The following is a 15,125-nucleotide window of genomic DNA, read 5'->3' as shown; positions in this document are numbered from 1 at the left end:
AGACACCTTGTCCTGAGGCCCTGGGGCCTCCTGGCCCAGCCCCAGCCAGGCTGGGCACTGTCAGCCCCTTGTGCTGCCCTCAGCATCCCCCCCTAGCCCACATCCCTGTGGCCTCAAGGATCTGCTGCAAGGAGTCCCTGGGGAGCCTTGCTCAGCAATGGCCCTGGGGGCTCCTGAATGCTCCCTGCAGGGACTGCAGGTTTTTCAAAGGACTTTGGGTTTGCCTTTAGCCTTGGAGTCTCTGAGAGGTTTGTGCAATCCTGGCCTCCAATTATCTGCTGTAATTAGTCCCTGGAGAGGCTTTGTCAGTAACAACACTCAGTGGGGCTCATTAATGCTTCAAGGTACTTCAGTTATTTGAAGGTACTTGGTGTTTCCCTTTGGATCCAGACTCTGGGAGAGCTTTGTGCAATCATGGCCCCAATTATCTGCTTTAATGAGTCCCTTGAGAGCTTTGTGCTGACACTCAGCGCTGCTCAGTAATGCTTTGAGCTTCTCAAATTTTTTAAGGTAGTTTGGAATTTCCTTTCCACATTGAGACTCTCAGAGGTTTTTGGCCAATCCTGGCCTCCAATTCTCTCCTCTAAGGAGTCCATGAGGAGCCTGTGTTGGGGATGGACCTCAGTTGGACCCATTCATGCTTTGAGACACTTTGGGGTTTTCTTCTGACTTTGACTCCTGGAAAGGTTTGTGCAATCTCCTCTCAGGCCCTGAGGTTCAAGGGCTCAGCTCCAAATGCACCACAGGGCTCATCAGGATGCAGCAAGTCCTGACAAACCATGGCTCTGCCTTGATTTCCCTCTGCTCTAATGCAGTTTATCAGGAATGTATCTGGAGTGATTTTGGTTTGTTAATTTGAGATTTCTCAGCCAATTCATCTATTAGTTCAGTGGGATCAGTGTTGGCTAATTACCATTGCACTCCCTGGAATATATTTACTCATTTCCTGCTGTGAGACAGGATTAGGAGAAGGGCAAAGTAGGCTCAAAATTTTAAAAGGGTATATAGAAAAGTTTATTACCAGTAAATAGAAGAAAGAGTAATAAGAACCTGAACACTTCTCCTCTCCCTGCAACCTTTTCTTTCTTACTGACAATGCAAGGAGACAAAATCTGAAATTTTCAGTCAGTTTACACCATCTAGAACTGTCTTTCTTCAGTTCACTTAGGGAGAGGAGTCTCTCTTTCATGCTATGGAGACTTCTCCATAAGAAAAAAGTTCACTTGTGGCTCTCAATTCCCATGAATAGCAGCTGCCCGGAAAATCTGCAATTGTGAAGTCCCTTCCCTTTTCCACAGCTTTTCCCACAGCTGTGTTTATGGGCCATGTCAACTTACGGGGTATGAGTTTAAAGATGAGCTGTTGAAGAGCAAAGATTCTCTTCATCTATTTCTGAAATCATCTTCATCTCTGACAACAGAGATCTTCTTCTTCTCTCCATGAGGGCACAGAGTCTCATCACTCGTCTCTTTCTCTGTTCAAACTTCTCATGGGATCAGAGCTACTTCAACATTTGCTAACTTTAGCATGTAGGTCTTTGCTGAACAACTCATCTCCCCATAGATTTCAATGCATTATAGGTAAACAGAGAGTCTGATGTATCAATTCCATCCTTCTCCATAGCTTAACAAGAAGATTTTAGCCCCAAGATCAAGGCATCTCCTCATCCCTCCCATCGGGGACTCAACTTCCCTTTCACATGGGTGTCTTCATGTTCCTCTGTGTGCCTGCACTTTGTCCTTTTCTCTCACTGGAGGGAGGATGGAAGCACTGAAAGAGTTCATATCTCACCCGGAGCCTGCAGATGGTTCCGTGACCCCGGTCGGGCTCGGTGCTGTTTTACGATGGAGGTTTCTGCAGCGGCTGCGCTGGGGCTGTGTCAGGATGGGCCGCGCTGGGGCAGGGCCAGGATCTCAGCAGCCAGGCCAGAGCACAGCAGCAGCACGGCCGGGGGCCGATGGCTTCTCCTGCCCCTGCCCGGGGCTTGCGGCTGAACCCCAAGGGTGGCAGGACAACCTGTCCTAATATTGAAAATTGAGACAAACAAGGTGGTAAGTAGCCCAGCCCGGGGCTGCTCCTGGGGCCCGGCGGATCCTGGCTGGGCCCGGGCTGGCGGCGGGGCAGGGCTCAGCAGTGCCCAGATGTTCCCAACTGCAGCCATGGCCCAGCCCGGCCTCGTCCCCGCGGCCTCCCCTGCCCTGCCCGGCAGCCGATGGGGCCTGGCGGGGTCCCTGGGATGGGGCCTGGCCCCACGACAGGAGCCGCCCGGCCCGGCCTGGCTGAGACGGGGCCAGGTCAGCCTTGTTACCTCTGTGCCAGACAGAAGGGAAAGAGACCCTCCCAGGCTTTCCCATCTTTAACATGTGTCCTCACAGAGGTGTGTACAGTTTCCTTAGTGGTTTAACAGATTGTCAATTCTCAAAGATAATTACTGATTGGGTTTTTTGTCAGACACAGAGGAAACTCCTAGCAGCTCCTCTTAGAACATGACTTCCGTGATGCAAAACCACCACAACAGCACAGAGTACAGAGCTCCTCTGTCCATATGTAGTGCTCATGTGCCCGAGGCCTCAAAACCCCTCCTTGGGAGATCTCTGGGCCCTCTCCAAGGTGTTTTCAAATGAAAACATTCAGCTCAGTGTCTAAGAAAATCACCAGAGGACAGGGCCAGCCTGACCTTTCTGTCCTGGCTACTTTTGTCTGGGAGCAATCCTTGGAAATAAGGAAATTGGGAGGCCAAATGCTAATTTTTGTCTATGGCCCTTGGACATGAAAACCGGTTCTTTTCCGTAGGAATGAAGGAACAGAGCCAGTGTTTCAGGGGCAGATGAGAGGTGGCCACCAGAGGCCAAGGCCAGCCAGAGCTGGCAGGTTTTTTTCTGGGAGATACCATTGCATTAAGGAAATTTTTAGGGAGAGTACCAAGTTTGGCAATGGGCATCTGTCACAATCTGCTCATACAAGTGGGGGTCGTGATGGTTCCTTAACTGATCTCAGAGTGCAAAAAACAACACGAAGGGGATTTCAGTATTAATCAAATAAATGCACCTTTTATTGAGTGCCCACAGCAAATGCAATAGAAGGATTTAGAAAGGAGATAAAGGAGAGAGAGAGAGAGAAAGAGAGGGGGAGTAATATAGCTACCAAACAGAGAGACTAAATCCTCATGTGGTCCAGCCAATAGATCTGTCTTGTCACGTCAGGGAGAATCTCAAAGTCTTGGTTAACTCAGGGGTCTATTATAGTCCTCTGCTGAGGGGGGAACAGGTAAAAGACAATGAAGAATAAGTCTCTTGAAAACGGCTACAGACAGTCCATGTTCCAAAACAGGATAAGTCAATCTCAGCAGTGAGTGAGAGCAATTGTTTTCTTGGTCCAATGAAACAACATTTTCATGTTTCTTGGGCAAACATCTCACTTCAATCAGGCCAACCCCTCCCCGTGTTAGGGTTATAGGGGTCTCAGTCTCAGTCCTTGGGAGGGGGCTTCAATCTCTGTCCATCACGGTGGTCGTCAAGCAGATGAAGGATTTTCCATGGGGGACCACCTAAGTTACCCCAGAAAGTTCATTTGGCCAAGAGGTGGGGAAATTCATGGGCTATTGTCATGAAGCAGGTGCCAGCATATAGGGCGAGCTGCTCCTTTGCCAGCCCCCTGCTCGAAGCAGCAACCATGGCAGCACTGCAAACACACCTGCAAACAATCCCTTGGTGAGCATCCACTGCAGCCAGGCCAGAGCTCCAGTCAGGGTCCTCAGGGTCCCGGTCTCTGTCCTTGGGACAGTCGTGAGGCAAATGAGGGAAACTTCAGACCGTCTCTTACAGCATCTGAAAAGCCAGATGGTTCTTTCCCATAGCAAGGAGAGCATGGAGCCCCAGTGCTCCAGGAGCTGATGAGAGGCAGCCCTTGACATCAGCCAGACCTGTCAGGTGGCCCCTGGGAGGCCAAGCCAGCCAGACCTGTTCCATGTTCCCTGGGTTCCATCAGGCCCCACAGTGTCCCAATGGTCCCTCGCTTCCCTGAGGACCTGAGGTGCCATAATGCCCCCTTGGTGACACCAGGCCCTGAAGGGTCCCAATGGTCTCCATGGTTCCATCAGGCCCCACAGAGCCATAATGGTCTCTGGGTTCCATGAAGCCCCGCTGTGTCACCATGGCCCCTTGGTTCCATGGGCTCCAGTGGTGCCACAAGGATCCCCTTGGTTCCATGAGGTCCCCACAGTGTCCCAGTGATCTCCATGGGAAGGGAAGAACCCAGCCCCAGTGTTGCAGGGGCAGCCACCAGAGGCCAAGGCCCACCAGACTTGATGGTACTGGCAGGCTGTGCCTGGGAGCAACCCTTTGATATAGGGAATTTTAGAGGTGGAATCCCAATTTCAGACATGGACACCTGGAGGATAAGGATGGTTCTTTTCCATAGGAAAGAAAGCATGGAACACTGATCCAACAGTGACATTTGGGGGTCTGTGGGGGCTATTGGGGATTCTTTTTGCACCTCATGACCCAACAGGAGCGTCTCTAATAAACTTTGCCTGAAGCTCCCACTGTGGCCATGACAGGAACCCCTGTGAGTGTCTGGGACATCCCGGCTCTTTGGCAGCCTGGGGACTCCTGGGATGTCACCGTGGAGCCCCCATGAGTGCCTGTGACAGATGGGTGCCTTTGCAGCCCAAGGTGCCCTGGGATGTCACCATGGAATGGCTGTGACTGCCTCTGACCACAGGGCTCTTTACCATCCCCAGAAAGCCCTGGGAGGTCTCCATGGAGCCCCTGTCTCTGCCTGTGACATTCCAGTTCTGGAACAGCCTGGAGACTCTTGAAAAGTACCCATGGAGCCCCTGTGAGGGTCTGTGACAAATCTGATCCTTAGCAGGCAGCCATCACCAGGCCCCTGTTGCTGTGGTCAGTTTCCATGGTAACCATCACCAGCCCCCTGTTGCTATGGTCAGTTTCCATGGCAACCATCCCCAGCCCCCTGTTGCTATGCTCAGTCCCTTGGCAGCTCCATGGAGACCCCATGCCAGGGGTGGTTGCCATGGACACCAGCTCAGGCCTGCAGCCAGAGCCCGTTGCCATGACAACCATTTCCGGTCCCATCCCCAGGCTCATGGGATCCCAGAGCCACAGAATTGGCTGAGCTGGGAGGGACCCATCAGGCTCCTCCAGTCCAACTGCTGGCCCTGCACAGGACACCCCAACAATGCCAGCCTGGGCCTGGCAGCGCTGGCCAAACGCTGCTGCAGCTCAGAGAGCCCGGGAGCTGGGACCCTTCCCTGGGGAGCCTGGCCAGGGCCCCAGCAGCCTCTGGGCAAAAACCTTTTTTCTGACATCCAACCTGAGCCTGCCCCGACTCAGCTGCAGCCGTTCCCTCCACTCCTGTCCCTGGGCACCAGAGGGAAGAGGTTCCCACAGCCCCAGCCAGGGACCCGCTCCCAAGGCTGCTGCCATGGCCACCAGGCTGGCACCATCTGGGGTGCTCGTTCTCCATGGGCTGGGGTTTAGGAATGGGATTCCCCAATTTCCTGCTCCCGCTAAAACCGCGCTGCCCTCGCTGCCCTCCCGCCTCCCATGGAAAGCACAAAATGCAAAGATCCCAGGATGGGATAAGAACAATTTATTGGGAACAGCAACAAGATAAGGAACAACCAGGAACAGAAACAATACTGGTAACAGAAGGGATAAGAAAAATTATTTACAGGAAAACTACAACAAAACTGCCTGGCTCTTCCCAGCAACGTCTTTCCCCTGCCTAGAAATGTCACCCTTCTCCTCATGGAGAGAGCGCAAGTGCCTTTCCTGCCACTTGCAATGACCTGAGGTGGGAGTGAATGTAATGACATGTCAATGGCCATACCCTCATGTTCTCCAATCCCACATCATGTCATTGGCAGGGGAAGGAAAAGGGACAGGTGTCTTCTCAGCATGGATCACAGGGAACATGGATTACCAGGACTCTTCCCAATGTGGGATCTCCCATGGGGGATGAAACTGGAGTGGTGCATGAAGCTGTTCCTGCAATCAGGGCATTTGCAGGGCTTCCCGTACTGGTGGCTCCGTTGGTGTCTGGTCAAGTGAGACCTCTGGGTGAACCTCTTCCCACACTGGGGACACTCGTAGGGCCTCTCCCCAGTGTGGACACGCATGTGGGTGAAAAGGTGAGAGGTTTGCTTGAATCCCTTCCCGCAGTCAGGGCAGAGGAAGGGCCTCTCATCAGTGTGAATTCGCTGGTGGTAGAGGAGATGGGAGCTTCTATGAAACCTCTTCTGACACTGGGGACACTCGTAGGGCCTCTCCCCAGTGTGGATGCGTTGGTGGATGATGAGGGCAGAGCTGCAGCTGAAGCCCTTCCCACACTCCCCACACTCGCAGGGCCATTCCCCAGTGTGGATCATCTGGTGGCGGATCAGGGTGCTGCTCTGCCTGAAGCTCTTCCCACACTCCAAGCACTTGTAGGGCTTCTCCCCATTGCGAAGCTGCTCCTGGGTCACAAGCTCTGAGCTCTGGCTGAAGCTCTGTCCACCTTCCTGGCTCAGGGTGGGTCTTTCCTCCACAGAGCACCCTGGGCTTGGTTTGCAGCCCCTCCTCCTGTGGGATCTCTGGGGCTTTTCCTTTACGTTGGAATTCTGCACCGTGGAGCCACTTAAAATGGCCTCTTCCACGAGGTTCTGCTGTGGGGATTTGTCCTCCCTGGTCTCCATCCTCAGCTTCTTCCCTGGGGGAGGAAGGACAAGGAGAGGATGGGATTTGCCTCCGTGCCAGAGGGAAGGGGAAGGAGGTCCCCCCAGAGCATCCCTGGCAGGACGGGGTTGGCAGCAGGGTTGTCCTGCAGCCGGGGGCTGTGCTAGGCTGGGAGATGGAGCAGGAGAGAGGGGGAAAGGGGCACTGACTTCCTCCTCACCTGCCTGGTTGTCCCGGGGCATTGTGTCAGTTTGAAAAGACAGGTGTCCGCTAAGGAAGGCAGGAGACTCCCTTAAATTGGAAAATGTTAATCCCTTCACTTGGAATTATAATTTTCAAAATAAGAGGCTGTCAAGCAAAATCTATGGGAATAGGAATAACAGTTCTTCAGTGGAAAAATTAAAAATAGAAATGCAGTAGTACTAAAAAATTACTTACAGAGTCAGAATATGGCCTGACACCCTGTGGGTCAGAGTGTTGGTAGCACTCCTGTTAAATGGTGGCTGCAGTGCTCCTGCAGGGACAGGTGTGGTTCTGTTGGAGCAGTGATCCTGTAGAAGGGTGCAGTTTTCCTCTGAAGGTCCAGTGGTGGTGCCGATCGGCCTGGTCTTCCAATGGGATCCCGTGGAGCTGACAGCTGCTCTTCTGGGAATCCTGTGGGAGAAGGCAGACTCCTGTTCACATCCTCAGATTATATTCAGGTAGGAATGCTTGGCTCCTCCCTCTGGGCGGAGCTTCTCACAATGGGATGATGGAATTTTTATCAGTGACACTCAATGACCCATTAACAGAAGATATCTCCCTGGAGGGAGGATTCCTTGTGGAAGAGATAAAGTAAACTGCTCAATTAACAGATGATAATTGCCCCACCTTTAACAGAGGGTAATTGAATACACACCCAGCTAAACCTGAGACACTGTTCCAGCCTTGGAAAGCAGGATTTGGTACCAGGACTTGTTATGGAATGCAACTCTGATTGAAGGCAGAGACAGAATCTCCAGAGCTTGCAGCCAGAAATGGACAGTTGTGTGATACTCATTTCAACATCTTCTCTTTTGGAATTATTGACTAATGATTATTTGCTTTGCCAATCTAATACTTCTGTAATTTTTTGCAAATTTGCACTATCTAAATTACACTGTTCCTTAAGTTAAGTTGGTGTCTGTATCTTTGGTGCTGGCCCTGCCCACTGGTGAAACAGGGCCCCATCCTGCCTAAGTGTTGCCTGGAAAGACAAAAACCCTCACTCTAAATGTCCCCCCTTCCTCCTTGTTCCCCACACTTCATGCACTGATCATGATGTCCTATGCTCTGGGCTATCCCTGGGGTCAGCTGGGATCTCCTGTCCTTGCTGTGTCCCCTCCCAACCTCCCCCACACCGTCAGCCCCTCCCCAGAGTGGCTGAATGAGGGGCAGGACAGGCCTTGGTTCAGTGTGAGCTCAGCAAGAACGAAACCATCTCTGTGTGCTCAGCCCTGTGCTCAGCCCCCAGCCCCGGCATTTCCTCCACTGCAAACGTGGACCCCCCTTTCCCACCCCTCTGCCCCACGGCCGCCGCAGCACCGGCTGACAATAGAAGCAATTCTGTGGCAATTCCAAGTTTCATTGGTTCCTGCACAGCTCCAGCTCAGCTGCTGGCAGGTTCCAATTAAAGAAAAGTGCAAATTCGGCCCAATACAGATATTATTAAAAGGAAGGGGAAGCGTTTAGTAGCTGTCACAAAGGTGACAGGGATGAAGAGAATAATGATTCTCACATTTGGCAAAGAACCCAAGTCTGGGAATTCAGGAGTTATTTGGGAATTTAGCTACTTGAGCTGGCCTTCTTGTAGCACTTTTAGCAGCCTTGTGTTCTACACCATGGGGTGAATGAACCTTGTCAGTGTCCCTGGTAACATTTGCTCGCATTCCTCCAGTGATTTTAACAAACTTTTCAAGGAAGGACAACCAAATATTTTCTTTACGCTCCAGGCCCACAACAGCCATTTTTCTCACCAGTTCTGCCATAGGTCGCTCAGAGGAAGCTGCATCAGAGTTTCCAAGAGTTCCTCCAGAGAGAACCACAACCTCCTCAGAGGAGGGAACCATGCTGTTGTCAAAAGCACCTGGGGTCAAAGAACAGTGCCCTGAACTCACTGTGCCAAAAGAATTTTGCAATCTGGTTAAGAAAATTGTTAGAGAGATGCCTCTGTCCAAATTAAGGCGCTAACAAGACCAAATCCTACGTGGATTTTATTGAACAGTAAATGTGAGGTAGAGAGTGAGATGGAAAGAAAGAGAAAAGGGGGGAGAGCAAGGGAGTGACAGGGACAGAGACCTGCCCTGGGGCAGGGCAAGTGTGACATTGTCCCCTGTGTGTGGCCTTCCCAGGGTGGGGGTTTTACACCTGAGCCAGTTTGGGTAAGGGGGGTGGTATTCACCCCCTGAGCAGGGATTCCCCCACTGTTTCAGGTTGCAGTGTAAGATGGAACCCAATGCATGTTTTCAATCCCCATCTTCATCAACTGCTATAAACAGGTGGGGCAGGGTTCTTTATCTTTTCCATGACTCAGCCCTGATAACGCCCTCCAGGGGAGATATCTTCTGTGAATGGGCCATTGAGTGCAGGACTGATAAAATTCCAACATCCCATTGTGCGATGCTCCGCCCAGGGGCAGGATCCAAGCATTCCTACCTGAATATAAGCTGAGCCTTGCAACACCAGGAGCAGCTTGCCTGCTGGATTCCCAGAGGACAAGAGCTCCAGAACCACCACTGGACATCCAGAGGAAGACCAGACCCTTCTGCAGGATCACTGCTTGGACAGAATCACGTTCATCACTCCCACAGGACTGCAGCCACCATTTAATGGGACTGCTGCCACCACCCTGACCAGCAACAGGGTGTCAGGTTATATCCTGACTCTGTCAGTTTAAGGCAGCGTTTCTGTAGCATTGCCTTGATCTAAATTTTCTTATGAAATTGTAATTCTGATTTAGACTCTGCCCCAGGTTTGCCTTCAAACCAGTCCCAAAGACAATGTGTGCAGCCTTTGTTTGGTCCCCGAAACAGGATTTCCCATTCCCAAATCTTGATTGGATGGAGGAGGAGGCTGCACGAAACAGGAAGGATCCCCGGGACACCCAGGCAGGTGAGGAGGAAGTCAGTGCCCCTTTCCCCCTCTCTCCTGCTCCATCTCCCAGCCCAGCACAGCCCCTGGCTGCAGGACAACCCTGCTGCCAACCCCACCCTGCCGGGGATGCACTGGGGGGATCTCCTTCCCCTTCCCTGTGGAATGGAGGCAAATCCCATCATCTTCTTGTCCTTCCTCCCCCAGGGAAGGAGCTGAGGATGGAGACCAGGGAAATCAAATCCCCACAGCAGAATCTCGTGGAAGAGGCCATTTTAAGTGGCTCCACGGTGCAGAATTCCAACATAAAGGAAAAGCCCCAGAGATCCCACAGGAGGAGGGGCTAAAACCCAGCCCAGGGTGCTCTGAGGAGGAAAGACCCACCCTGAGCCAGGAAGGTGGACAGAGCTTCAGCCAGAGATCAGAGCTGGTGGTCCATGGGCAGCTTCACAATGGGGAGAAGCCCTACAAGTGCTTGGAGTGTGGGAAGAGCTTCAGCAAGAGTAACCACCTGATCAGGCACCAGCACATCCACACTGGGGAATGGCCCTACGAGTGCGGGGAATGTGGGAAGGGCTTCAGCTGCAGATCCACCTTTGTGAAACACCAACACATCCACGCTGGGGAGAGGCCCTACGAGTGTCCCCAGTGTCAGAAGAGGTTTCAGACCAGCTTCAGTCTCCTCCAGCACCAGCGCATTCACTCAGAGGAGAGGCCCTTCCACTGCCCCAACTGTGGGAAGGGCTTCAAGCGGAAATATCACCTCATCAGGCACTAGCGGCGCATCCACACTGGGGAGAGGCCCTACGAGTGTCTCCAGTGTGGGAAGAGCTTCACTTTCAGCTGTAACTTGACCAGACACAAAAAGAGTCATGGGTAAGTGAAGCCCTGCAAATGCCCCCATTTCAGGAGGAGCTGCATTCACTGCTCCAAATTCATCCTCCATTGGAGGTCCCACATTGGGGAGAGCCCCGGTGATCCATGTTCCCTGTGATCCATGTGAGGAAGACACCTGTCCCTTTTCCTGCCCCTCCCAGTGATATGATGTGGGATGGAGGAACATGAGGGTCTGGCCATGGCCCTGTCATTGCATTCACTCCCACCTCAGGTCATTGCCAGGAGCAGGAAAGGGACTCTCTCTCTCTCTCTCTCCCTGAGGAGAAGGGTGTCCTTTCCAGTCATGGGAAATTGTGGCCAGGCAGACCCAGTGAGTTGTGTGCTAGTTTTCCCTGTAAACAGTTTTATTTATCCCTTCTGTTTTCAATATTGTTTCTGTTCCATTTGTTCCTTATCTCATTGCTGTTCCCAATTAATTGTTCTTATCCCAGCCCGGGATCTTTGCCTTTTGTGCTTTCCATGGCAGGCGGGAGGGCAGCGAGGGCAGCGCGGTTTTAGCAGGAGCAGGAAATTGGGGAATCCCATTCCTGAAGCCCGGCCCATGGAAACCGAGCATCCCAGCTGGTGCCAGCCCTGGTGGCCATGGCAACAGCCTTGGGAGCGGGTCCCTGGCTGGGGCTGTGGGAACCTCTTCCCTCTGGTGCCCAGGGACAGGAGTGGAGGGAACGGCTGCAGCTGAGTCGGGGCAGGCTCAGGTTGGATGTCAGGAAAAGGTTTTTGCCCAGAGGCTTCTGGGGCCCTGGCCAGGCTCCCCAGGGCAGGGTCCCAGCTCCAGGGCTCTCTGAGCTGCAGCAGCGTTTGGACCGCGCTGCCAGGCCCAGGCTGGCATTGTTGGGGTGTCCTGTGCAGGGCCAGCAGTTGGACTGGAGGAGCCTGATGGGTCCCTCCCAGCTCAGCCAGTTCTATGTGTTGAAGATTGCAATGCAAGATGTATTTCATTACCATCTGTATGGCAGATTATCTTTTGTCAAGTGGGCAGTTTGCCTTATCCGTCTCTTTGAGTGACCACATTCACACCTCCCTCGGGAGGGGACATCTGCTGATAACAGACTATTGAATGTCACTGCACGACTGATAAGAACTATAACATCCCATTTTGAGATGCTCCGCCCAGAGGGAGGAGCCAAGCATTGCTACCCAGATAGAATCCAGAAGTTTTGAGACACCAGCACGGCTTTCTCCCCTGGATTCCCCAGAGAAACAGCAGCTGCCTCTTCTTCCACTGGATCTTCAGAGGAAGAATAATTCCCTCTCTACAGGCCCCCCTTCCTCCAACAGAACCACCCCTGACACTGCAGGAGGGCTTCAGCCACATTTCCAATTGGAGTGCCACCAACACCCTGACCCACAGGGTGTTAGGTTGGGTTCTGACTCTGTCAGTGTTGTTCTAGTGTACTGCACTGTTTATTTTATCCTTTTTTTTTCTTCCCTATTAAAGAGCTGTTATTTCCTGCTCCCATATTTTTGTGCCTGAGAGCCCCTTAATTTAAAATTTATAGCAATTGGGAGGGGTGGGGAGGGTTTACATTCTCCATTTCAGCGGAGGCTTCTACCTTCCTTAGCAAACTCCTGTCTTTCCAAGCAAGACAGTTTATTAGGGTCTAACACTGCAGGGGTCTAGGGGTTAAAGAGAACATCAAGGGAGGGTTTAGGGTAGAAATACAGGAAGAGAGGGGGTAGAGGAGAGCATCAGGGATCTAAGGGTTTAGGGGTGGTATACAGGGAAAGGGACCAATAGGGAATGCCAGAGTGGAAAGGTGGAGACATAGACTGATGGGAAGACAGGGAAGGGAGAACTCTCTAGAACATGAACATATGAAGGTAATAGGGGTAGGAAAGGCCAATGGGCCAATGGGGAGGACAGAACTAGGACAAATTACCATAGTGCTTCAGAGCACCATGGGGGAAGTTTCTTTCCTCACCCTGAGCTGTGAGGAATGCCCGGAGCCTAAGGTGCATCTCTCCAGGGCATTGCTCTTGCCCTGTCCCCAGTAGGCTCACAGGCTCTCACAACTCCCCCTTTTTGTTTAGTTAAAAGTCTTCCCCTATGGATTTCTGCAAGCACCTAACAAAATAAGGGAACATTACTTACATAACAATAGCTATAAGTCATAATAGTACGAAAGTAATAACTCAAAGAGGAAATAGTGCATAAGATTAGGATACAACTGAAATAATTGAATGGGTAGGAACTAATTAAACAACATCTTTTTTCTGGAATGCAAGATCGATAGGAAGTTGTATTGTTCAGGCAGTACAGAGCTGTTTCCTTTTTCAGGCTATTGCTGCATCTATACGCCACATCTTTCGTTCTTCTTTTCCACGCTGCTTGTGCTTGTCATCACAGCTTTTGGCAAGGATCGTTATTCTTGTAGGACAGGGACCCCCTCTCTCAGTCCCTGCATGCCTTGCAGCGCTTCTTATCAGGCACGGATACCTGCTTTGGGTTCCTCCCTCTTTTGGATTGGACAGGGGCCTCCAGGGTCTGCAATCTCCCTGCCATCTCCCAATCACCTTCCCTAGCAGCTTGTTCCCACTCCCCTGCCCAGTGATCCTCAGGCTCGGTGTTAGAGTCTGGGGAATCACTGTCTTCTGCTGAGGAGGAGGGCCTGCTGGTAGAGGAGCGGTGCTCCTGGGTAACCGGTGCGGCCCCGTGCCGTGGGCTGCTGGCAGCCAAGATGGCTGCCTTCCAGTCACCATCATGGCCACTTCCGGCTCCGGGGATGTGGGAGCCACAAGTGTCATGGCCCCAGGGGTGGAGCCTGGGGTGGAGAAGGTGGAGACCACAAGGGGAAAGGCAGAGCCTGCATCGGGAAGGGTGGTTGGGATCCCAACACAGGGACAACCATCGACACAATGGGTGGAGGGGAATGTGTTGCAGGGGAGGAGCCCAACAATGGAGGAGCAGGAACAGGAAAGTGGCCATTTTGGGGTGCGAGGGTGGGAAAACTTGGATCAGGAGGGGACAAAATGGCAGGGCTGGCCATGTTGCCGGCGCCATTTTGTGGGGTAATGGCCACTGGGGGAGATGAAAGAGGGTATGCAGGCACAGGAGGAAGGTTGAGGGGAAGGTCCAGAGCAGCACGGCCAGTGCCATCCTGGTGAGGGGAGAGAGGAGATCGGGAGGCGTCAGGGAGACGGCAGCAACCATGTGCTGGATAGTGACATCTGCCTGCTGATTGCTCCTCAGGTGGGGAAGAGGGTTTGGGGGCATGGGGAGAGGATGGAGTGGAAGGGGTTTTGAACTGGGGACCCAAAACTTTTCCTGAATTTTCCCCTGATTTTTTTAACTGAATCATAAATAGCAAAAAAAGAAGATAAAGCTTTTTAACATAAATGGAACGAAAAAGATAATAAAACTTCCCCACTTTAAAATTTCCCTGCATTTTTAAAACAAATAACTTGATCCCGACCATACCCCAGATCTCAAGTGGTGAAACTGATTTCCTTGTAACATAAAATATTTGAAAAGAAAATGATAAAAAGCTTTCAAATTCTCCTTTGAAAAATGATTCCCCAAGCAACAAGGGCTAATGTAACTTGGATATAAATCTCCCGTTGTGGAACAATGAGTTTTGTGCCTATTCTGCAGTCTTCCCATCCACAGGATTTAAAGTGAGAAAACAAAAGAAAAGGGGGACAGTGACTGAAACATACTCATCCAGCAGTGCCTCAACAAAGGATCTCGTGGTGGGTCTGTCAAGGAGAGCGATCCTCCAGTCCGTGACTCTGGGAGGGTTGCAGGTCTCTCCCCTCAGCGTGCCCTGATAAAACTCAGAGGTTGCCTTAGGGTCGTGGCTGACCCAAAGGCGACTTAGATTGCAGCCATGCTGGAGATGCTCTCCAGGGGTACCAGACAAAGGTCCCTGTTCGGGCTCCGCTTGTTGTGGTCTGCGGTGGTGGTGAATGCAACCTTCCCTGAGAGCATCTTACACCAACAGGCAGGAGCCACAGGAGCACCAGCACACACAGACACACAGACACACAGACAAACACACACACACACACACACACACACACACACAGACGCACACAGACACACACAGACACACAGACACACAGACACAGACACAGACACACACACACACACACACACACACACAGACACAGACACACACAGAGACACACAGACACACACACACACACAGACACACAGACACACACAGACACAGAGACACACACACACACACAGACACACACAGACACACACAGACACACACAGACACACACACAGACACACACAGACACACACTGACACACACACAGACACACACACACACAGAGACACAGACACACACACACACACAGACACAGACACACAGACACACAGACACACACAGACACACACACAAACACACAGACACAAACACACAGACACACACAGACACAGACACACAGACACACACTGACACATGCACAGACACACAGACACAGACACACACA

The 15,125-nt window shown here is 51.9% G+C and overlaps 1 protein-coding gene across 1 annotated transcript in view; it reads right to left on the bottom strand.

Moving 5' to 3' along the window:
- The window catches only part of LOC143693007 (uncharacterized), a 244,343-nt gene that overhangs the window by 154,382 nt on the left and 74,836 nt on the right, over positions 1-15,125 (bottom strand). The window contains exon 6 of the mRNA XM_077173091.1: positions 6,090-6,464. Coding sequence (XP_077029206.1) covers positions 6,090-6,464 — 375 coding nt within the window. The remainder of the gene's footprint in view (positions 1-6,089; positions 6,465-15,125) is intronic.

Source organism: Agelaius phoeniceus, unplaced genomic scaffold, assembly GCF_051311805.1.
Source record: "Agelaius phoeniceus isolate bAgePho1 unplaced genomic scaffold, bAgePho1.hap1 Scaffold_113, whole genome shotgun sequence".
Taxonomy (NCBI): domain Eukaryota; kingdom Metazoa; phylum Chordata; class Aves; order Passeriformes; family Icteridae; genus Agelaius; species Agelaius phoeniceus.
Note: the sequence above shows the minus strand (reverse complement) of the source record. Positions and strands in the feature narration are given on the sequence as shown.